This window comes from Meleagris gallopavo, chromosome 1 (genome assembly GCF_000146605.3).
Source record: "Meleagris gallopavo isolate NT-WF06-2002-E0010 breed Aviagen turkey brand Nicholas breeding stock chromosome 1, Turkey_5.1, whole genome shotgun sequence".
Classification (NCBI taxonomy): Eukaryota; Metazoa; Chordata; class Aves; order Galliformes; family Phasianidae; genus Meleagris; species Meleagris gallopavo.
The window spans coordinates 79980367-80005562 of NC_015011.2; the positions used below are offsets into that span (position 1 = coordinate 79980367).

General features: G+C 45.4%; 1 protein-coding gene across 5 annotated transcripts in view; it reads left to right on the plus strand.

Annotated features, from left to right (window-relative positions):
• The window catches only part of LSAMP (limbic system associated membrane protein), a 974787-nt gene that overhangs the window by 663840 nt on the left and 285751 nt on the right, over positions 1-25196 (plus strand). For 2 of the 5 annotated variants that reach the window (XM_010719331.3, XM_010719339.3), the window contains exon 1: positions 19274-19806. In XM_010719331.3, coding sequence (XP_010717633.1) covers positions 19652-19806 — 155 coding nt within the window. In that variant the 5' untranslated portion in view covers positions 19274-19651. Of the gene's footprint in view, positions 1-7662; positions 7753-19273; positions 19807-25196 lie in introns of those variants that run through there. The other 3 variants (XM_019618776.2, XM_019618784.2, XM_019618792.2) reach the window with 3 other exon arrangements.

Consider the following 25196-nt stretch of genomic DNA (forward strand, 5'->3'; position numbering starts at 1 on the left):
TTTCTTCTGAGCACAGCTTTAAAAAGAGGTAGCTGCACTTGTTTCTGTGATGTGCTTTGATATACACGGATGAAAAGAGCTATAGAAGTGCTAATTATTGTCACACCGGTTTTAATTATTCTGTCAGGCTGAGGAGCAGCTGCCAGTTTTTAGACAGCACTGGGTTTTTCAAGATGTCCTGTCCACAGTTCTCATAGAAACAATCAGATACTTATTTTTAATTGTTTTAAAAAAGAAATCTCTCTGTGCTCAGCAGATGCTACAGCTCTCTGATGGAAGTTCAAATCCACCTGTGTGTGGGATGTTGGTATCAGGGCAGTAATTAAGGGAGGAGATGGAAAGCTCCATTTGCTAGCTAATAGGGAGCAATCCCTGGGGGGGGGAGGAGGAGGAGGAGGAGGAAGAAGTGGTTGCCAGCCAGAGTGAGATGCTCTGATATTTGCTGTGCACAACATTTTAAAACGGAAACCACAGCATCCAACATTTGGGAGAGGAGTGATTTTTACCTCTTTTCTATTTGTTGCTGCAGTTATTTACTTACGTTACATTTTGTTCTGTCTCTGGGAAGACCTAAACGAAGCACTGCATCTTCAGTCAGCTCAGAGAAGCTCAGCAGAGCCGCACAGCTCAGCCAGTTTCTAGATAAACTTTGTTTACCCGGCAGTATTGCCAGCTCTCAGGGGAGCTGGAGTTGGAAGGCCTCTGCTCTTGCTTTGCTTTTCAGTCGTTCCGCCCGGCTGTGCTGCCTCATCTGTGTCAGTGGAATCCTAAGGCTATGCTAGCTGTATGTGTTTGTCCCTGCAAAATGATCCGACAGAAATCTGGGGGATTTACCTATGGTACTCCAGCAAAGACAGCCTGCCTGGTATAAAGAAGCCTACTGCGTGTCCTAAGGGAGAGATTAGGACTGGGGAACTGATAGGCACAAGGCTCTTTAGGGTGTTGTGTTCTCACAGCAGAAGTATCAGTGCTGTGAGTTAATGGAAGGAAAGGAAATGTATGGACCAGAAGTGACCCGAGGATGCACCCAGACATATCAGGAAATAGGCTACAAGTATTCATGTTATGGTGTCATCTCCAATGGAAACCCAAGGTGTCACATAGAAAGGACATCGTGGCCACGAGCGGGTAGCTAAGCTCTGGAAAAGCTGCCTTCTAGTCCAGGCTCTTCTGTCTGTGAGATTTATAGAAATAAGATGAAGTTTTTCATGATCTTTCGAAATTGCATTATGTTTTCAGAAGAAGAAACATTCGCAGAAGGCACAAGTGGCACTGACAGGTCACTCCCTCACTGTCATGGTTCTGTGCATCCCTTTGTCAACAAACTGGTGTCTAGGGCATGTAGCAACTCTTCAGTACTGTCAGTTGGCAATTGGTCTCCATTAAAGGATAACAATGATATTTCTTTGGAGAAGAGACTTTCTCTTCTGTTCTGGTAAATGATGTGTCAGGCTGTTAAATCACAGAGGTGGTTTTATTCTTCCCCATTTGCTCTATTTGCTTTCTTTTCTATGTATTTCCGGTGTCTAGTTCCTCAAGGCCAGCATGGTGTGCTATATGTAAATCTAAGAAGCTTAAAAATCCAAGTCCTTCCACACGTGTGTTCTGCCTTTTTAGGGAAGGTCTGCTATATAAAACCCTGTGACACGATAAGCAGTAATGTGGCACTGATTTCGATCAATATGAAGCAGAAGGATTTGCCCCATTGCTGCGGCTCCTACTCAGTTGTTGCCTAAGGATTAGGAGGATTTTAAAGAGATAATGCACAGCTATTCTTCCTGTCCTGGAGAAAGCTTGGTGCCTCTTCATGTGACTCAGCTGTAAAGCAGAGGAGACAGATACACAAGGAAAATGTGTCACCAGGACCTTGAGAACCTCTTTTAGACTCTGTGACGCTGGCCCAGTAACACTCATCTGACTGTTCTGCCTGAGCAAGGAAAATGGCAGAGGGAGGAACAGCATTTCTTCAGAGAGTTGCACAGAGAAGCAGCACAAGGGAGTGAAGATTGTACATGGGGGCCAAGTGCGTACTCTGAAGGGGCAGTGGATAATTTCAAATTTTAACATATAATAGAGGCAGGAAATGAGGTTTTTTTTTTAATTAAATTAACGTTGAAATGTCATGCGGAGTTATCTAAAAGCAACTTGCGTATTTGGGGAAATCCTACCAGATGTTTTCATTTAGAAAAGTCCAGCTGAATTCACACAGGTACTGGGGCAAGTAGTGCTTTCTTTCCTCCTCTGTGGTCAGCAGACATTAGCCAAAGCCAGGCAGTGTCAGGATAAACTTCAGTTTGTCCAAATTGCCTTGCAGCAGCTGAATTTCTGCCAACCTTCCAGCAGACCTCCACTTCCCTATGTCCAGGATCAGGCCCACACTGTAGGTTTTGTTCCAAAGCAAAGGTTCTGTGGCCCTGTAAGCTTGTTGCCAGGAGTGTTTATTGAGGAGTGAAGAGATAGGAAGTACGTTGCAGCAGTGTCAGCATTATGTTAACTTCAGCTGGGTTGGCCAGCAGAGCTCAACCTTTCTATCTTTCTCAAGGGAGCTTTGAGGTGAAGCTGTCTTTGGGGCATGTATTAACAGCCTAATGAAAACAAGCCAAGCTGACTCCAACATCTGGTAAGCACAATGGTAGGAAGTAGCTTAAGATTTAACTCGTTTTCTGTACAGAGTAGAAACATACTGCTGTATTTGTGATAGGCTGGTAAAACATATTAGCTAGTTAAATGTGTATTCTTTGCATTTCCTAAATCCCGCTATGGACAGCGCATGAGTAGTTTTCTCAAAAGATCATCTGTACCAAGCTAAAATCCTAAATGCAGTCCTTTTTCCTTTCTTTTGAAGAAGCTAAATCTTAACTCTGAGATTTCTCTGTTTCCTTTTGAGGAAGGCTAGTAAGGGAATAAAAACAATATTTTATATTGTTTTTCTTTTTTATTTCTCATTGCTTATATTCCAAATCTTGTCAAAAAATCAGAAAGCATTAATCATTTCTCTAGCTGGTCTAAGACAAAGGGAGAGAATCTACTTTTGTAGGCTCTCTGAATAATGCTTCATGTTTTGTTTTGCTTTTTGAAACACTTTCTGGTCTTAAACTTTATTACCCTTTACCTTAACTTTCCAAAGTCTTCTATTCTGACTTAGTATTAATGTGACTTAATTGCTGTGGTTGCCATATGAGTCGTCAAAACAGCTTTGCATCTTTCTGTGGGATGCTAGAATTTGACATTCTCTTTTGTGCTGGCAAAATCGTCAGGGGAGATGAGAGCTATAACCTGCTGGGGAAAGTTATCCTTAACTGCTGGATTCAGGGAATCAGACAAAGTTGAGCAGCTTGCACATTGTTTTGGGGCTTGCCATTAGAGCTTCATTTAGCTCCATAATCATATTCCAATTACAAAATATGTCTCTCTGTATACTCAATCCCATCCATCTCCCATACAGCTATCCAAACACATGGCAGCTTTATGGAAAGATATTACAGGAGCCAGAAACATGCAACCTCAGTTTCACTTTGTGAAAGCTCTTGAGTCAATTGACAGGAGCTAAGGGTCATCTGCCCAGTAGTGGTGACATCCTCGGTCCTTCTGTTACATGTAGTAAACTAAAAGCAAAATGCCTTGTTCCCCACTTGTCAAAACATTGACTCTTTCCTGGCCAATGTGCTCAAACAATGAATTTTAAGATTGACTCTTGGGGTTAAGGAGATCTTTCAAGAGCTTCAGAATTATTCTGGATGTTATAAGGAAAAACTTGCTGTCTGGGTGAATCACCTTTTCTCTGTTCCTTCTATCTTCTGATTTATTTGCTTTCCTTATTGTAAACACTATTCTCTATTAAAAAAAAAAAAAAAGAGAGAGAGAGACTGTAATACGATGGAAAGCACAATGACAGCAGAGCAGCAAGATCTCAGGCTGCAGGGAGTGAGGATTCAACGAAACACAACAGCCATGGGCACAGAAATAAGGGAACCTTCCTGAACAGGACTCTTCTCCAGTAGAGCGACCATTATCTCTTCTTGCATATCACTGTGATATGTCACCAGGCCTAGGATCTTCTGGAGCTCTTCTTTCAACAGTGACAGACTACTCCTTTGGATGAGATAGGTGGCCCATTGTACTGTGCTTTGGCCACCCCTGCTTCAGGAAGGTGGATCAGGTCTTTCACCTACCACTGAATTGTCAAGGTCATCTTAATTAACACTGTTTGGGTTAGTGGCTCTACTGCCTGTAATGTGGAGTAGGTGGCCAATAACTGTTTTCAGTCATACTATTCTTCTGCTCCACACCAGACCCGAGACAAGAACCCAACTGGGGTTTGAATGGTTGAGCTGCCATAAGCCCAAGCTGAACCTGACCTGAGTTACATGGACATAAAGTTCAGCTGGAAGGGTAGAATTGCATACCCTAGTGCTAACATACACCTAGTGCCTGTGCCTGTTCAAACTAGTTTAACAGCTAGTTAGACTGGAAGGCCTCCTGTTCCATTCTGCTCCTGTCCCATATTTGGCCTTTCTTTGTGAGTGGGTATAAAGGCCTCAGCACATACGCTAAGTGGGGTGTAAAGGAACACCAGTATTCCAATATACCCAAAAATTCTTGCAGCTGCCTTGGCACAGTAGGGACTGGGAATGCCTGAACCTTGTCTGTTTATTATACTGGGTAGTACTTTGGTCTTTCCCAACAAAACTACAGCCAGGAATTTCACAGATAGGCCTGGTCCTTGCACCTTCCGTGGGTTTATATCCCACCATTGTTCTTGCAGATAGGTAGAGGATTAATCCTAATGCTTCCAGCGAGTCAGACATCAGCATGAGATCATCAGTGTAGTGGTAGAGTTTGATGTTATTGGGTTTATTCCAATCTGCTAGATCATGCACCACTAGGTTATGACAGTACCCTTGTAACAGGTCCTGAAAGATCCACTGCCTGCTTCCCCACTTACATGCAAACTGATCTTACTATTCTTCATGGATGGGAATACAGAAGAATGCATTTGCCAAGTCTAGGACTCAGTGGTAGGTTTCTATCTTCCGTACTCAATCTGTCTGTAAAGGAGGCAATACTGGGTACAGCTGCATGATCAGGCTGCATGGCCCTATTCACTTCTCTGTAATCCACTGTCATTCTCCATATTGCATCTGACTTTTGTACTGGCCATATGGGGGAATTATACAGGCTGTGTACAGGTCTTACGATTCCTAATTTTTCAAGTTTCTGCACCATTCTTGAGATTTCCTCTTGAACCTCTGGGCTTCTGTACTGTTCAGTGTTAGTAATCTGACGCAGCTCTGGCAGGCATGTAGGTTCATGTTTCATATGGTCTCCTAATATCGCTTGCACTGCCCAGATAATAATACAGCTCTCACTCTTAACTTTCCCACAGTTGTCTGGAGAGTCAGACCCCATAGTATATCTATGCCCAGTATATACTGTGGGACTGGAGCAATAGACACCTTATACTCCTGGGGTGGGAGCCACCCAAACGCCACCTTCGACCTTGTCTGGGTTACAGGCATGGTCTGTCCCCCAAACCCCCAATCATCACCCTAATCTCCATGGAATTTAGTTGGCTCACCATAGATAATTGATGTTTCTGCACCTGTCTATTAATGCCATCACTTGTATGTTCTTCCAGGACTGAAAAATAGTTCATTCAACATAGAGCCTCCAGTCTATCTGGGGGTCAAAATCCCCCATCACATAAGTAACTGCTCAATTGCCAATTCTTTTTCCTTAGGTGGCTCAGGCATAGTGGCCCAGGTCTCTTGGGAAGGCTTTTTCCTTTGTTAGGAACTAGAAATCGTCCAGGTTCCATGTTCTTGTTGGCACTTGTTCAGTAATTCCTGTCCCTGGTTTGGTTTTGTTTTGTTTTAATTTTTTTTAATTTTTTATTTTTTTTTTATTTTCCTCCAGCAGCTTCCATAGCTGGAGGAAAACAGGACTGGGCTGGCGATCAATTTTTGCAAATTGAACCCCAGAATGGATTAAATCATTAAACATCTGGTTTTGGGATACCTGTATGGGTCCCAGTCAAGATGTCCATAGGGCGGGTCTCCTAGTTTTAGTTATATAGAGGACCTCTGCCCCTTCTAATGTTCTGATATTGTGCCTGGTCTGTAGGCACTTTGTTTCTCCTAGATCAGTCACTAACTGGGAGGTTTGTTGAATGATGGTCTCCAAGGCCACTAAAGGGTTCAAATATGGACACTAGTATGCCATACTGGTGGGTAGGCACCTTGTAAGATGAGGTCCCTCATCCCTGATGAGAACTTAACTGGGCCCAGATTCTCAAAAGCACCATCATAAATTGCCTCCTTCATTCCCAGTTCTCTGATATAATTTTGAAGTTCCTTCCATCGAAGTCCATAGACCAGTATTTATTGGGATATTGCATTTATTTGGCCACATGATTCTACATGCAGCCATTATCCATAATCTTAAGAGCCAAGCTGGCTCTTGGTTTCTGTTCGTTGTAATAAATCTATGAGTTCAACAGCCGTGTACAGGTGCACTGTCACATGTACTGTAGTGTGGGCAGGGGGCCACTCCTCCCGTGGCAACTCTACCAAACTATCTTGGACTTTTTTCGTTTTTTGAGTAATTATTGGTCTTATTTCTGGAGGATCTGAGGTTCCCAGATCCTCTAATTGGACATTAGTCTTGTTGAGTTTCTTTTTATTTTTAGATTCAACCATGATCCAAAGATCCTGTTGATCTGAGTCCTTTTCCCCTTCTAATGATATAGTCTTAGTTTTAGAGGGGAAGTGGATTTTGAAGTTTGCCTTATCAGAAGTGTAATTTTATTTTCCAATTGTTTGATATGAACTTTTGAAAGCTTATTTTCCTCCTTTAGTTCTTCCTTTGAAGGAACAATATGTATTAATAGTTAATAGTAGCAACCATGCTACAGTGGATTTTGCTTCTACTCTTTCTTCTTTGTTAGGAAAATTTGTTCTAATTTACTCAAAAGTTCTGCCATCTTGGAAGGGGATTTCATAATGGTACCATTATCCATTATGGGTTCCCATTCTTAAATGATTTGAACAGCATTCAGCCAGGGGAATCCCAGGAATCCCAGGGTTTCCCCTAGGAGCTCCTCCTTTCGAGTATTAGAGGTCCTGATGACCAGCCAATGCATTAGCTTTTTAAGATAATCCACCCTAAGTATATATGCTGCTGTCACTCCTGCCTGGTTAGTGTAACATGATGGAAAGCACAATAGTGACAGCAGAGCAGCAAGATCCCAGGCTGCAGCAAGTGAGGATTCACTCAAATGCAACAGCAGTTAGCATAGAAACAAGAGAAAGAAGCTGCTTATCTTCAGAGGGCCTTACATATGCAGAGATCTCCAGGGAAATAGCCTTACCTCCACTGCCAACCCTTAGCTGAGGTCTGGAAAGGGGTGGATCCTGGCTCCGCCTCTTCAGTCACTCAGGTGCACTGCATGCACCTGAGCTCCCCTGAGTTGGCCCTACCTTCTTACCAGTGCTTAGTCACTAGTTCAAGCCCTGACTTAGCATTTCCATTACAAAGACCATAGAGCTTAAAACTTGATGGTTGTTTTTTTTTTCTTCTTCTTCAGTTATCTCAGTAGGTTGGAGTGTCATATATGCTGGTCTTACCTCACAGAGCATGATGATGTCATAGTCCCCTTTCCACAACAAAGTGTACCCTGCCCCTCCCTCCTCCAAGTTTCTTTCCTTATGTACTTACAGTGCCTGGGCATCACCCACAATTCTGTTGTGCTGGGTAAGTTAGAGTGGGGAGCGTTTTCTCTCTAGTGAAACTTAAATCTTGTGAGCAACTCTCTGTGCCATCAAGAGCAAGCAACCTTTTCAGTCCAAAGATTTAAGCCCTGACACATTACCTATCACCCTATATGTAAAATAGAACTTTAGCTTTTTGGAGCTTTCTTATTGCCAAACGTTGAAGGAGTATAACCACGTTATATATCAAGTTTTGATTTCTTCCAGTTTCCTTTAGATACTTTTGAGTGCTCATGGTCTTTCTATGCTTTGGTCAACAGTGCTTCATTTGTACAGTGGCATAGAGGGGGCTGTGCGGTGTAGATGCTTTATCAGAGTCCATCTTGGAAGGACATAAAGGTAGCAGGGGCTATTTTGAGGCTTTTCTGTTACCTCTGTGAACATCTGGATGATTGCTCTTTTGCTGGTAAAATTATGATTTTCATTTGCAGCAATATATATATGAATACAAAATAGTGATTTAACAAAGCTTAATTGTAAATAAGACAGCAATTCAGTAAGACGTAAGATAGCAAGGACAGGGTTAAACATACTTATCCAGGAAGACCCTTCTGTTGAGTCACGAGGTTCAGAGTGGGCCACTTTGCTTCTGACCTCCTTAAACCAAATCATGAAGGAGTATATGGATGGTTGATAACACTCCTAAGTCCCAGATTTTGTCAGTATTTTATGTGTAAAGGATTATATGTTCACAGTTAATCTAAGATACCATCTTAGCAGAACTTAAAAAGTTATGCAAGCTATTAGTCATTTACTGAGGACCTGTCACAGCAAGGATTCTCTTGATGTCAAGGCATAGGGAATCTCTTCAGTAGACATAACCTCAAGAGGCATTCTTACTCAAGGGGAGATTGTGTTGTATATCCCACTGTTGTATAGGAGAGCTCAATGTGCTCCTGGACTGCTCACTGTTTAAGAGGTAAGATGATTGACTCAGTCATATTTGCATACTGAATGCAAATCTTAGTTTCTTCCAAATTTGGCTTGAGTGACACATTGACCTGCACCATGGTCAGGTGACTGCATTGCTCAAGTTTGCCCTTAATTATTGTGTTGTTACTTGTCTTCCCCAAATCCCCATTGAGTGGAATGCAACCATCGTGACCTGTCACATCCAGCATGACTGTCACTGATGTTTATTAACTGCTCAAGTTGGATACAGGAACCACAACTACCTTTGGTGATTATCACTTTAAAAGGATTACAGGAAATTTAGATCAGGTTGCAGAGGGATGGGGGAAGCATACCGTCACATGGTATCAACATTAATTTATAGACATTATGTTTACCAAAATGCTTAAATTTCATTTCAGTGCCAGCTGTGGTTCCCTTAACTTTTGTGATAACCGTGCAAATGTGTTTTACATGATGGCTTACAGTGTGGAGGCATGTGTCTGGTAGGATAAACAGTGTGACTCAACTGGCAATTGCGTTTGCAGATACCCCTTACTCACAGGTATCTCATTCCCTCAACCATGGAAATGAGGCTGAACGTTTCAGTTTGTATCAACAATGCATCCTTAGTCCCATCATAGTTATAATGCGAACAAGGCATCAGCTTTTCATGAAGCACTCATCAAACATCAGTAAGGGACAGATTTGTTTTGGAAATTCTTGAGTAATGATGGCGATAATCTGCATTTCTTGTGGCTAGGAGCTTTATTAGTTTGGCCTCTTGGTGTTTCCTTATTGATTGAGTTACAGCAATAAGACACAACAATTCATAATTATAGCATATTTGGCTACCAAAGATATTTCACCGTGAAATAATTTCATGTGTATGTCAGGGACATGAGGAGAGTTTGTTTGAGGTCAGTGGGAGAAACTTTTCAAAAACCTATACTCTATTGTGTCCTTTAGTAGAGAGGAGAAATAGAAAATACTTGGATTTCATCCAGACAGCCAAATTTGTCTCAACCTCCTCTTTCCTATTAGCTCAGAATTTCCTTTCTCCTTGGTGAATGCTTAACAGATCTTCTTGTAAGGTCCTCATTTGCTTCTTGGCACTGGAGGATTGGCCCAGATGGTGACAGGACAGACAGAGCATGTAAGCACTGTTTATGGCAGAAGATTTCTCAGGTGGTTCCTTGGTATTTCCCAAGCACGCACTCAGTACAGAAATAATGCAAAGTTTAGGAGCATGGAACTAGCTTCACCCTCGTCCTACTAGCAGCTGCCTTTTGCTTTTGGAACATAGTCCCTTTCCTGTCATCCTCTGAGAATTTTATTTGTTAAATACCAGCAGAGACCTAAAATATAGGTCTTTCTGTGGTATAGTACATCATTAGATTCAAGTTTCTTACTGATGACCATACAATTGCTTTGGGTGTTGGGAAGCATTTGGAGGGGAATGGATATGTTTTTATAGCACTGTGCTTGTGATGCAAGGGGACTGGCCCTAAGGTCCCCACTAGGCTCTCACGTCGTGCGATTCCCTGCAGACACACATGGGCAGAGAGGTACTGTGAGGCCATCGTCTTCCTGCTGGCGTTGGTCCTGGCATTCTTCTTTGGAGAAAGCATTTCTTGAATAAGGGACCTTATTCTGAATACTGCTTTCAATTTGTATTGTGTTCTAATAATATCACACAAGAGACATGAAATGGCTTTGATCATAGGGAGTAAATGCCACCAAATATTCCTCTTCCTGAAGGAGAAGCCTTTTCCTTGCATTATTAAAAATTCATGACAATAGCAGCTTCATCTTTTCAGGACTTAGCTACATTAGCAGATGAGGAGAGTGGGCAGGGATAACAGGGGATGCTGATGGACAGAATAGGGGTGTCCTGCCAGAGATGGAAGGAGTAGAAATATGCGCTGCTTCTGCTTATGCCAGGTCTGTCAGCGGCTAGTCAGATTCACTGTTCGTTCCCCATTTTGATGAGCGATGAATTTACTGGAAAATTGTTGTAATTCAGTCAAATGAATTTGAATTTGAAGGTATGCCTTAATTTCCATACTTGCTTTGCTATTTCTGTGTTGTGATCATTCTCTAGCCAAGACGAATTTACAGGGAACAGGGTGAGAAGTGGACTAGGAGGTGAATTTACAGCCCCGATGAAATTAGTGGCAAAGCTCCATGTGACTCTATCAGGGCCAGGACTCCTCCAAAGGGTCTTCGCCTGTCAAGATTGCTTTTGACATCTCAGAAAGTCTTAGAAATCAGAAAACGAGGAAAATTTAGGCTTCTGCTTCCAATCCTCATCAGATCAGTATGTTTTGAGGACTAGGACTTGTGAGGATAACTCCCTGCTTTTGGCAGCATTTTCTTACCGTGCCAAGCCCGTGACAGGCTTTCCTGCCAGGTGCTTTGTAGTAAGCATTCACCACACAAAAAGTACCTCTGCTAAAGGATTTTTGCATTCTTCCACATGACTTTATGTGAAAGTGTTTGTCCTACCAACAGTCGAGGTGAAAACTATCCATTTCACAGATTCAGGGCCTCCTTGGATTCTCACTTCTGTCTGGCAATTCCTTGCAGACAGAAAGAATAAGGTGAAAAGGTCTTATGGGCAACGTCTTTGACTTACAAGTAATCAGTGATAGGTATCCCCCAAGGGCACCTGAGGCAACCTCACCTACAAATGCTATCAGTCTGGTATCTGGGGTTTGTTTGCTAGTCCATTTGTGTGTCAGTTGTTAAGTAATGAACAATGGAAATGGCCTGCTTAGAGCTCCTTCTCATCATCAGAGAGGTTTTGGGAGGCTTCTTATTTCATTACCCTGCTCCGGTCAGATCCAACTGTAGGGCTGTTTGCACATCAACAGCCTCTGTCCAGGCAGCAGCCAGGGTGCTCTGTCCGACCTACTCTTTGTCCTCCCCTGATGTCTGCCCGCAGGAAGAAGCTGGCGGGCTCATTGCCTTATTTAAAAATTACCTGTGTGTTATATAAATTAGGAAGGTAATGAAGTGTTGCTGAAGGCTAGGGCTTACGCACAAATCCTCAAGGGGTTGCATGGGAAGCAACGCTTCCATTCCTCTTTGGGCTTTTTTCTTTTTGTTCACCCAGCAAGCTGTTAGATCTAACAGGTTTCTTCAGAGGAATAGATTGTTAGAAGGGGTGTTTGCTGGCAGTATGGGGACAGGTTGAGTTCTTACAGCTGCCCCATAAGGAGAGCACTCACCTGTTCTCATACTGGAAGCTTTCAGAAATGCTCCCAGGTCTCTGCTTTAAGGAGCTGTTTCAGGATGTGTGGGTCACTCCTCCAGCCCAGCTTTAGCAGCAGTGTAAGAAGGGCTTCAGAGAAGAATTTCTGTTCCCTCTGTGGGTATTGGCTTGTCTGGTAGGTACTGCTTCACCTGAGCGGTTTTCAAGTATGCCCACCTTGGGGTTACTTTTGTTTATTCAAATTGATGAGTTTGAATGAAATTAAATCAGGGTGGTTGAGACAGACTGCCGCTGCCTCAAGCAGTGACGCCTGTGGGCAATGCAGCTGTGCTGCTGCTACATCCCATCTCAGGACTATGCCGGAAGCAGAGAGGAGCTGTCTGACAGGACCAGCTGTTGGAAATGCCACCAGCAAAATCCCTCATCCCCTGAGGAGCCACCTCATTCCTGCAGCTCTTAGTGAGAGGGTCCTCCTTACCACTTCCACTGCTTGGACTTGGGCTTGGACTCTAAGTTCTCACTCCTGGCCCAATCTGCATGCAGTCTGACCCTCATCGCCAGCGTGGCACTGGAAATCTGGCGTCTGCCAGCTCTTGCGGAGGCTGCTGAGAGCACCCTATTTCCCTCCCTGGCATTTTCACCCTGGGGATGCATGGCAGTGTATTTAACTAGGATCAAAATTGGTACAAAGTGAGACTCAAACAGGTACAACGCTATTCTTAGGGGAGAGGGTTTCTGACTACAGATGACCGTTTAGTCTAAGCAGATAAACGCATGATTGGACTCAGTGGCTGGATTGTAAAGAAAATAAGTTGGTGCTTAAAATAATGAGAAATTCTTGACTTGGGGGGGATAATTAGTTAATAAAAGCACTGATCTTAGATCTCTGCAACAGGAGGTGCGTAAACCAAAGCTGGGAGCGTCTCTTTAACAAGGTCCTCTGGCACCTTGGCACAACCAACGGTCGTGGCTTCTTGCCAAAAGAAGTGGGCGAGTTTCCATGGCTTGAGGCAGGCAGCAGGACAGGGCTTTAAAACCTATAAATAGGGCTGTCCCTGACAGATACAGGACGTGGATGCAACTTAGAAAAAGGTGAGACACTTAAAAATATCAGGATGAGGAGACAGGAGAAAAGAGCAGAAAAGAAGTGATGCAAAGGTATCCCTGATTTGCAACTTGTAAGAATGGAATTGAATCTGTGGGACAGTTCTCCTGGCTCATCATCTTGAAAATCTGGACAAGTTTAGGAATATGTTTTCCTTCTTTTCAGATTAGAATGCAGTGAAATGATGTCAAGTGTTTTCAGAAGCATGAATTTCAGGCAGATTGTAATTTCAGAGGGACCCTTCTCCAAATTTCTGCATTCAAATTTATCTCCTTGCTTGTTGTCTGTGAGGTTTTCTGACAGTACCTGCTGTCCTAATGGCATCACAAATCTTGAGAATCTTTCTTGTCTCGCTGAAGGCCTCACTTTAAGTTTCATAAAAACTATGTGGGAGCTTCTGTAATGGACAAGAAAAAGCATGGCACAACAGCCTGCTGCACTCTATTCATCACAATAAAATTAATTCTCTGGTGATGATGAATGTATAGCATGTATCATTTCAGAAAGACTTGGGAGCTCTGTTCCGAATCATCACTGTCAGAATGATTATTCTCATCTATTAGTATTGTGTGGAGAGCTCCATGCTGGAGCAGGTCATTGAATTTAGAGCAAAGCTCAGCAGAATGGGTTTTACCACTTCTTAGTCGCACAGGATTCCTGTCTGCTGTGATCACAACACCCTTGGCAGTGGCCACACAGTCATTTGGGGGTTTGTTAATGAGTGTGTTAAGAAACACATCACAAACTTGCCCCACGTATTCTGTAGATTGTGGCTTGTGGAGACTTTTTTATTGCATTGTCAGATCTTCTTACAGTCTTGGTGCTTCATCCTTTGAATACTATCAGAAACTAGAGGTTTACAGGGATCTCCATTACGAAGCTGGAAATTATGACATGCCCCACCAGATATGACTTTTTTAAATGGTTAAATTAGGCATCTGTTCTGAAGTGTCCTCAAGAGAAGATTATCTCTCCAAGGGCAGAGGGAGACAAGGGAGATTAGCCTTTTAGCTTTTGTGAGTTCCTCATTAAGTGATTTACTCAAAGTCACAGAGCAAATAGGGGCTGGAGGCCTCCCAAGTCCTAGAAACTCCCATCTCTGCTTATATGTTGGGTGGGACTTTCAACTAATTTAGCATCCTTTTGTGAAGACAATCCTAGTTAATTCTGTTGGGGCTATAGATCTTCAATAGCACTGGGAGGGACGTTACGGGAAGACACTGAGCCTACACAGATAGAGCTGCTGCCTTTCTAGGCATTTTTAGAGGAAGTGAAGCATTTCAGGCTCCACTTGACTCATCAAGTGTTATTTGACAGTTATAAAGAAACAATTTCCCTCCCAAAGCAAAGAGAACACGTGTAGGGTCCCTTTGAGAAATGCCAGAGCTGGACTCAGCTCTCTCCCTGTTTCCTAAGCCATGAACAGGAGAGAGCCTTGGGAGGGCAGTGCAGGCTGCTGTCCAGTAGGTCTGCAGACTCTGTGTGCAGGTAGGGTTTAACTGAACAACTTCTAACAAGAATGGAAACTCTCCTAGTTTCTCATTCCTCAGAAGTAGGAAGGACCTGTTACCAATGACTTTGTAGTTCTAAAAGCACTTAGTGTGGTAGCAACCAGTAATTAAGGCCACAAACCAGTTGTGATGCTAATTCTTTAATGCCACTCAATCATATCCTGCTGAGAAAAGGCTGCTGTTCTCCTGTCTAAGCTTTGGATTTGGTCTTTAAGGGTGAATCTGAGCATGAGTACAAATCCATTTAGCCAGTTGAACAAGATTTTCTCTTTCAATGATGATAACAGTTTTCAACCCAGGCAGTGCAGAAGCAAAGGAACTTCTGAACTCAAGGCCTCACATTTAGCTGGTGGAAATTAGGATAGCTTTTCAGCTGTGGGGGTGATATGTCAACTTAGGGCAACTCAGAACCTAGATCTTGGCCTCTAAATTTCCACGTGGAAGTGATCAATTGTGAAGCCAGATTGATGACACAGTAAAGAGGTTACAAATTGGTGAAAATCACTACTGCTCTGATACAGGAGGAGGTAATGTTACAGCTCGGTGACCACACTTAGAGGTGTTGTGCATGTTATCATCCACAGTTATGACCTATCTGTGACTGCTCTTGATGTGCTAAATCCTTCTGTCTGACGAGGTCCTTAGTTCAGAGGAAGCTTGTTCTGGTTACAATACATGTCCTGATGTGTGTCTCAGGCCTAAGCTTGCTGATTTTCAGATTCAAAAGCCAGACTGATTTATAGATTTGCAAAACAGTCATAACAAGCCAGTTTTTCTTAAAATAAAGCACATGCTGAAAGTGTTATTACTAGTATTTGAGCTATCATGCACTTAAATTTCCTCATATTGCAGAATGTTTCCATATAACCTGTCTTCTCTAAGTGCCTTGGGGATATGAGTAAGTGACATTAATGCTCCAGTCCCCATAGGATGAAGATGGGTAGACAGCATCTTGCCCTCAGATTTTCTTCTTATCAGTTTCCTCTGATGGAAACATCCTCTCTTTCCAACATGCTTTTTGGCCTGGTATAGATGGAGGCCACTGTATCTGGCAGGTACAGCTGGAAGAATGGTCCTAGTGCAGCCTAGAGGAACTCTCTTTAAGTGTGAGGAAAAAGGCGTTTAACATTCAAGGTTCATTTCGTCCTCAGTTTGCTTGTAGATGCACCTGCTGCATTCACAGGCTTTTCCCCTTCTCTTTCAGTCTTGCTTCTCCTCCTGCTCCTCCTCCTCTTCTACTCTTTTGACTCCCCATAAGCCAGAAAGAAAAGGAGAGTTGAACATAGCTGCTTAATTAAATGGATACAGGCCTTTGCCATCGTGGCTGAAATGTGTGCAAGGAGGATCTGCAGGCACAGGAAGCGGAGATCATCACTGCCCTGACACGGTTCCTTAATCTTCTTCCACATGAAGCCCCTTTGCCTCTTCCCCATTCATCTCCGTAACTTCTCTGCCAATGCAACACAACTGTATTTTCTCTGCATGGCTGAGAAGCTTTGAGTAGGCTCTGCTGCTGAGTACAGCAGTGTATCTTGACTAAACATGTCATAGCTCACAAAACATCGTATGTTTTCGCTCACCACTGTAGATACCCTAAATAAAGTCCCTAGGTGCTTGGATATGACTTGCAGAGCAGTTATGTTGTCCCCTTGCAGCAATCATGTGTGTCATGAAAGTCTCTGAAGGCTTCTGTGAGCGGTTCTTTGCCTTTAGACACTTCAAATGCAGAAAAGTCCATCCCTGTTTGTGTCCAAAGTCCATTATTTTAGTTTCTGCTGGCTTTCCATCAGAAGCAGATGGAGGAAGGTGATGTGGTACCTATAGGACTGGGCTCATGCTGCCCATTCCATTCCTGCACTACAGCATATTTAAAAAAATTCTGCAGAACTGACAGTTCTGCACCTACCGAGCATTGGCAAATGGCATTAAAAAGTGGCCATGTGCATTTGTCCTGCACTTGGTCTGATTGTTTACCTGAATTTTCCCTCAAGATTTTAGAAGGTGGGAAAGTCAGAAGGCAGTCCTGCTGCTTTCATTATCAGCTTCCAGCAGGGGGAGATGAGCCTAGAGAGTTATTTCTTCCGGGAGCACACACCAAAAAACCCACGTTATTTATTTTGCTCATGAGGCTTTCTCCTAGGATCTGTGTGATTCTTGCTTGTTTGGACTTTTACACCCAGGAAACTTCTTCCTTTTACTTCTGTATGTTTCTAAAAGCAAATGAGACAAATTTCAGTGTTTTCCCAACGTTTACAAGATCCTCAGGGGAATTCAATCCTTATCTCTCTGTTTATTATGATGATTATTATTAAATAGTTATGCTAGAGTGGTTCTAATGAGGACTGCATAAATGTCTGAGAAGATGAAGGCTTCCCTCATATTTCCATCTCAGTGGAGGGGGTCTCCGACTCTGCTGTGATGCAACTATGTTATTGGGAGGCATAGCCAAGTGCAGTCCCACCTCAAGTCAGGGTGTTATGGAGGTCTGGGGACAGGATTCCTGCCTTCTCCCTCTCTGAACCCTCCTCTGTCACTGTCTATATAAAACATATTGGTGTCACTTTCCGCGAAGTATATTTAACTAAGCATTAAATTTAGATTTAACTGGATAGTTATTGCCTCCTAAGTAAATACTCTGAGATAAGGAAATATTTAGTGAGCTCTAGCAGTTGGGTGGCAGATGCTTCTTGCATTACATAATAGTTAATCTTTGACAAATATGTTTTCCTTACTCCACTGGCATTTAATTTACATACAATAGTTCTTATTAAATGTAGATGGAACATATGTGGGAGGCCCTTGTAAAATAGATCCATACAAAGTTTTGATTTGCGAAGAGAAGTGCTTTTCTATCTAACTTCATATGGGACTGGGGCTTGTACTCAAACTGTCACAAGAGCCCAGAGGCATCTTCCTGATGCCCATCGTACCACACCTGGGATGCCACCAGGGTGATGGCATCTTTATCCCTTGTGCATAGGGCAGTGGCTCTGAGTCGCTCAGCAGCAGGGGCTTCTTCAGTTCTGTCTGCAGCAGCTCAGAAACACTCAATGTGTGGATGAACTGCCAAGCTCTTACTTGTTGCTCCCCTTCTCTGTTGCCATCTATACCAGGTCTCTGGTAGGGAACTATCTGCATCTGCTCACTCCCTTGGCTTGAATACAAAGCAGCCATCTCTTTTGCTACTGCTTGCATGACACTGGAGAAGTGGTGTCGTGACCTTAGCCCTTAATTTGTGGGCTTTTAACACATGCAGAGATTGTTTGAGCACCCACAGAAAGCATGGCCTCTCCATACCAAGACTGCAGGGGTTGGTTCCTAGGGGTTCAGAGAGGACTGGATGCATTCCTGGAAGAAGAAAATCAATAGAGGGCCATGAACTACAAAGATATTGCCACTGGCTTGGGACATGCCGTAGACACAGATCATAGGAACTGGGGAAACGCTCAGGGGCAACCACTGCACGCTCGCCTTGAGCTCATGATTGGCTCAGCAACTGGATGAAGGGCTGGCTGGACCTCTGCTCTGATCCTGAGCTCCATTTGTATGGCAGGGAGTCACTGCTTACATCTCCCTAGTTTGGGTCTGACGTGTCCCCGGGAGTTCTCAAACAACCTCTCCCCTCCGTTTCGGCTACAGAAGGGTTATGCTGGTCGAGCATTCCAAGGAGCCGTTCTCCATCCCTCCCTTCCTCACACATAGGGGGGCGGGATGGGGAAGCAGCAAGCCGGTGACAGCAGTAAGACACACGGCCTATTACTCTCCATTAATTTCATCTTTTTTTTCTCTCGCTCCGGTGCAGGGCCGTTGTGTGCTCCGGGAGCCTTCCCGGCGGGCAGCGCTGCTGCAGGGCTCGGGGCTCAGCTGCGGCTGCTGGCACGCGGGGAGGACAGGCTGAGCATTCACACTGGCGGCAGCTCAATACCAGCATTGTCCGCCCTCCGTCCCTCAAAGGCTGGGAAAAGAGGGGGGGAGGGAAGGACCGAGCGAGCGGAGAGAGCTGGGAGGGAGGCGGAGGGAGCGATGTGCCACTGTTTATTTGGGGAGAGAAAGTCTGAGAAGGGAAAAAGCGCTGCTTGGGGCTGCAGGGGCAGTTGCCAGCATTGCTCCTCCTCGTATCGGCGAGCTCAAAGCCAAGTTGTTTGCACTTTTGGTCGTGCTGTTTTGAACACGCAGCCCCCTTCTCTCAGTATTTACTCCTGTGACCGTTCACCGTATTGTCCTCCATCCTCCGTACCCCGCTCCTGGGGCCTCCCTCCATCTGCCTCCCGCAGCCACCCCGCCTGCCTTCAGCCTCGCCACCTCCCTTCCCGGCTCCCCCATCCCACCTTCCTCTCTCCCATCCTGCCTCCATCCTCCCTTTCCCTCCTGTCCCCATCCTTCTTTCTTCCTCTTCCCAGTCTCCCAGCTCGCCATCGCCTTTCCCCTTCCCGGGCTCCCTCCGCTCACACACACACACTCGCGCATCCCCGGCCAGTCCCATCGCCGAAACCCGGTCCCGGGGATCAGTGGGGTCGAGGGCATGGGGCCGGGGATGCAGCCTCTCCTCGCCGCTCCCTTCCCGCTCTCGCTCCAGCCGTGCGGCCGAGCCGCCGTCCTCATCTCACGAGTGCGGCTCCCTCCCTCCTCCTCCTCTCCCTCCTCCTCCTCCTCTCCCTCCTCCCTCGCTCGCTCCGCCTGGGAAAGTGGGTTAGGAAGGGAGCTGGGAGCTGCACAACCACGCACCGAAGCAGGACCGGCCAGGCGCGCAGCCGGCGGCACGGGAGCTGCGCTCTTTCTTTTTTTTTCTCCACCTCTTCTCCATCGCTCCAGACGGGTTGATTTAATTGTTGCTGGGTTTTGCCGCCTGACTTTTGCGTCGTTTTGGTCTGCCTTTCTGACACGCGCACGCTCCTCTTTTTTCCCTCTCTTTTCCTCCGCCGAAGGTTGTGCTCAGACTTTTTGGAAAGGGGGGGAAGAAGCCGGCGAGAGACCGAAAAGAGCACAAGAAAGTGGCAGCTGAGGGCTGTGAAATCACCTCCCCTTTCTGGGGCTGTCTGTCAGAGCGAGAGTTGTACATTATTATTACTGTTTTTCTTTCTCCATCCATCCATCCACCCATCCACATACACGCACAGAGAGAGACGAGTGCAGGCAGCGAAACTCACCGAGACCAGCCATGGTAGCGAGGGCTCAGCCTGATCGGAAACAATTACCACTGGTCCTACTGAGATTGCTCTGCCTTCTCCCCACAGGGCTGCCAGTCCGCAGCGTGGATTTTACCCGCGGCACCGATAACATCACCGTGAGGCAGGGGGACACAGCCATCCTCAGGTAGGGCGTTCTGCCAACTTTTCCTTTTCCGTATGCGTGTCTGTGCTGCCGTGCTTGCAATGCATAGATGTAATACTGTGTGCGTGCCTCTGTGAGTGTTATTTTGCCTCTCCGACTGCGGTAACGGCAGCTGCTGCAAGCAGGCTCCGCGTGTGTGTTTGTGCCTTCGTATCAAAACATTTGCAAAGCCTTTGAAAGCCTCTCGTAGTGCTCTGGATCAAAAGAATTTCAGCGGGGAAAGATGTGTTTGTGTGAGTCTGCTCTCGCCAGTGCGCGTTCGCCACCAGCCCAGCGGTATCAATGGAGAGAGCGAAAGGGATCCAGCTGTGCTCGCCAGATGTTCCATTGATTATGCCGTGCCTCTTGTCGTACCTTTGCAAAAACTTTATCCCTGGTGCTGTGGGAACTCTCGGGCAAGTTCTTTGCGGGAAACTCTGGCTTTTCATTTTATTTATTTATTTTCTGTGCCCGGAAGGGAGGGCAAATGGATACAGAAGTGGGAAGGATGGAGAATAAACAGCGGGAGAGCTTTGGTGTCCCCGCAGCTCGCAGCTCACATCTCACTCACTGGGCTGGGTCCTTCGCAGGGCTTGGTGGGTGGGTGTTTGCTGTGCCTGAGCAGCTGGGAGGAGGAGGGTGTCTTTGCACACGAAGCCGTGTTTTGCTGGCAGTGCTGAGCACTGTATTTCCTTATCCGATGTGTGGGTTTTCCAGCAGTAGTTCAGTGGCTTCGCGGGCTTTTGGTTCAGAGCATCTCAAATAGCTGAAAGCTGCTCATCCCTTTCCTGTGGGTTTGTTTTTCAAATTCTGCCTTGCTCAACTTACCTGCAGTAGGTTCCCTACCGAAGGAAAATGCTGTGTGTGTGCATGTGCTGTATATTATGGCTATAAAACTACTGGATGTAACGTGAAATAAAGTCTGTAATCTGTGTGAGGAGCTGATAGTGCACAAACCCTGAAGCACCAAGGGAGCAATTCCCTAGCAAAGCGAGCAGCAGCCACAAAGTTTTCTTTCTCCTCCTCTGAAATAAATCCTGCTAGATGCCACCAAACAGCCTGCAACATGATCCCCTGTGCCCTGCATCCCTCCCAGTTAATGACAGAGGGTGTGTGAGCCAGCAAGATGGGATCGGGGACGGAGGATGCTAGGAGAGAGATGAATGTGTGTGTCTGCGTATCGCTTCCCTCAGCCCCCGTGTGCTGGCTTGTTTTGATCCTGGAATATCCGTTCACAGCTTCCATTCCCCAGCTCTCCAGACTTGTTAACTCGCGTGTAAGATTTATCCACACGGGGTAATAGGATTTACAGAGTAATTCATCTGCCTTGCATACGCGATGGAAGGGGTTTAGAGGCGACATGGTAAACACCTAACAAGGGGTGTTGCCTCTGACTCTGTGCTCCTCTCCCTTCCACTCAGTAGCAATTCGTATATCCCATTAACCCTTTTCTGGTGGAACTCTTGGCCGACTCATCCCATTTTTTAAAGGCAAATCCCTTCCACCAATCCTTTGCCTTGGTCAGGCGGATGTTTGCTGGCATATGTTTGGGATAACAGCTGCAGACAAGTCATTAAGCTCACTTGCCCAGCCAGGGGTCACTGGATTTCCACTTCCCACTTAGCCTTGGAGCTCTGAAGTTTATCTAAACACTGTGTGCTGAAGCCGCGTTTGCAGCAGAACAAGCTGAAGGGATGGTGGGGATGCTGCCTGCATGTGTTGCCTGCAAAAAGTTCTGTCAGCAAGCCAAGCAGGGTGACAGGGAGCGTGCCTGGGAGAGTGGTTTTGGGGTACGTACATGTGCATGGAGAGCGTGGCTTGTCAGTGTTAGGTCAGGCACTAAAATGCAACATCTGAATAACGAGAACCAGCTGTGTCAGCCAGATGTGTGCCAAGTGGCACAGTTGGTGGGAGCTGTGCACCTCCCAACCCTACAACTGCAGCACCAGGTAGTACGGTGCTCCTGGCAGGATGTGCTTCTGTCACAGGTCAGCATGGACAGTGCCCTCCCCCAGCTGCCTCACTAAGCTCTTTAAGCAGATCTCGTGTTTCTGAGGAAGGGAGGTTGTCTCCCTCCATTTCCCCAGGACTAACCCCATGTTTCTGGGACATTTTGGTCCTTGCTTCAGAGGAGGGGCTGCAGCTGGGAGATGGGATGTCAGGCTGCAAAGGGAGAGGGTTCCCTCTGCCTTGAGGTCCTGCACAATGACTTTCATTCCCTCAGTTTTAAAGCCAGACTCTGTTTGCTAGCTCCCTCCTCACCGTCTTCCCTGCCGCTCCGAAACATAACTCATCATGACAGCCTTGTGTTTGGAAAACTCCCAGCATCTCGGTCTCAGTGCCTACAGACCCACTGCTGACAACACAAGGGGAAGAGCTAGATGGGGAAAAACTATTAGATGGTCTGTTCTAACTGTGCCCTGAGCAGATCTTTACTTCCACAGAGAGATAGGTAAGAGATTTCTGTACAAAAATCGTACCACCTCTTATATCTTTGTTACACATCTACTTCAGAGCAAGCATGCAGCAGCAGTTTACCAGTGCACAGTAGCTCCAGCCTCTAGCTTGAAAGGAAAATGTAGGAGGGAATGAAAATGGTATGCAGTTGGAGAGAATTGAAGGCAATGTACATAACGATAATATTAGTAAAAACATTCTGTTCCTCCAAATTGTGGTGCGGAACATTCAGCGTGGCATGGAAGACAGGGTATTCTCAGTGCATCTGCTCCTCGGGGGCCTTGCCCATTTATTTATGCTGTTGCACTGGTAGGCGGAAGAATGGGCGGATGGACTAATCTATGAAGGGGAGAAAAATATTTTCCTATTGTAAGCCCTAATGTTCCTGAAGGAAGCCACTCCTCTGGAGCTTCATCTACAGCTTGTTAGAATGGAATTATTCTGGGAAGTTTGAGTATGACTTTTTAAAGCCATGGCATTTAAATATTCCCCTGCTACGGACATTAGAAAAATGTTCTGAACGCTATACTGGCTCATCTCCTAAATGACCTGGCAGCAGGTTTGATTCATCTGTTGGCCTTGCTGAAGGTTGATGACTTTTAGCGATATTTTGGCATGGGGAAGTTAGTCAGGGAATTGCAGAGAGGGAGAATAAAAATAGCTTGTGATGGACTATCCACAGGGAAAAGGGTAATGATCGGCTCCTTAGAGTAGGGCTGGGAAGGGAGGAGGAGTCTGAAAGCTGTAAGAAGTGAGAAGGGCTGAGCAGAGTTCCTGGGGACCAGGAAGATGGAATGGGATGTTTAGGAGATGATGCTGTACATCAGAGGCTCTGTCAGATTTAAGGGTTCATTTATAACTCTGTCTTCAGCAAATGAAGGGGAACACTGAACCTTAATTTGAATATTGAGAGGGAATCGTGTAATTCCTGCCAATGCAAGATCAATTCCTGCCTGCAAGATCACGGTCACGAGGTTTTCAGGTTTTGTATGCAGCTTCCCTACTTGATGTTAAAAAAAATCTCCAAGCAATGAACACACAAAATATCCCTCACAATCAATTAAAACATAAAAAGAAAAACACAGCCCTTCTTTATGTTTGCCCACTTCCACCTCATTTTTCCTACAAGCACTGAGTGAGTAAAGGCAGGGGCCCAGTGCTAGGGAGGGGATGAGGAACAGGAGGACCTCGGTTCAGCCGTGACACATGTGGTAGTGCAGGGACGCTGCTACAAGCTGAGGAAGCAGGGGACCGTGTCACTGTGTTACATTTGGCCTTCAGGTAGAGTTGCAAGCAATTTAGCGATGGAGTCTGTGCTGTATGATCACCACCAGAGTACCTTTACAGCACTGTTCTGGGGCCATCAGCAGGACTTGCAGCTTGCCCAGTGCTTTTGGTAGTCCTGGTATAGGACTAGTTTGACCTTTTATATTTTCTGAAATAGAGCTCACTGCTAGCTGGAAACAAAAGGGGTCTCATTCCCATTCCCATCCACTCACTGATACCAGGAGAAGTCCACCAGAGCCAAGGGCACTGCTAGAAATACCTCCTTTGACTTTGGGGTGGTTTCCTGGGGACTCCCAGTGAAAAGACACAAGTGACTCACACAGGGCCTAAGCTGCCAGGTGCTTCTCAGGTGATGCTGAGCCCCGTGGAGAGCTGGGACCTGGCAGAATCTAGAATCTGGCTCATGGTGTTTGAGTTTTTCCAAGTGTCGGCTTTTTGTCAGTCTGCTTCTGAGGCACTAACGAAAACTAACATTTAGCTAGGTGTCCAGTTTCCATTTTGACCAGGTATTTTTCAACAATAGGAGATTTCAGGCTGACAGCGTGTATGGGAACGTTCATCCTAGTGGGCAGTTTCTTAAAGTTCCATGTGGCAGGATGGCCTGGCATTCAGTGACCAGCAGTGGCATGGTTTGTGTGATCCTGTGGTATGAGCAATTTCTGCTAACTCTGTTAGTGGCTGCCCTGTGTTTTGCTGATGTTCCACATGTAGAGCTGTATGGAGGATAAAGGCACTTCAGGCCAAGTAGCAGCACAGCATCACGACAAAGCTTATGCCCTATACATCCATTTTAAAATAAAAGGAAAAGCTCTTCAGATTATTCTTATAATTAGCATATGATTTATAACAGGGAGCACCGAGTTGAGCCCTTTACTAGAAATGAGAATAGGCATGTTCAAAGGTATAATGCTACATAATAATACAGTCTTGGCGGTAAAATTGTAACCCTGCTTATTAGTGGTATTGTTGTGGCACTTAAGGCCACGGCTAAGTCGTGGCACCCTTTGTGTTAAGTGCTATGTGAGCGAAAGTGAGTCCCTGGCCATGAACTGGGATGGGTAGGGGCTGGGGGAGAGGGGGTGGCCCAGGATGACCAGCCTGGCCCCAGGGCGACAGCCCAGCAACATCTCCATTAGGCTCAGCCACACACTACAGCCCAGCAGATGTGACAAGCAAGGCTTCCCATATGTATCCTGTTCTTCTCTGGCATACACTGCCTTTGTGATCAAATACGGTGTGTGCACGTCGAGAGGGTGTATTGGGGTCTGTGCAAAAGGGTCCGTACTTTACTGATACTTTACCTTAAAAAAAAAAAAAAAGGAAACTATAAAAAGAAGTATATAAATGCAGTAACAGATGATGTTGCAAAACTTCCAGGTCTGGCAGCAGATGGTGCCATTATATGAAGGCACACACGCGTACATAGATGTCTGTGTGTATACATATGATAAAGGGAATTGCAGTACGTACGGGAGATCGGCATCTCTCTTTCTCACACATGCACGTGCATACGCACAGCGTTACCCACAGAACACCCAGTGGGGAGCGGGGAGCTTGTCGTAAGGCTCCCTACTCAAGGGGACAAACAAGGACAAACCAATCACAAGCAAAGGTTGGCTGGAAATCAGGAAAAGATTCTTCTTTTGGTG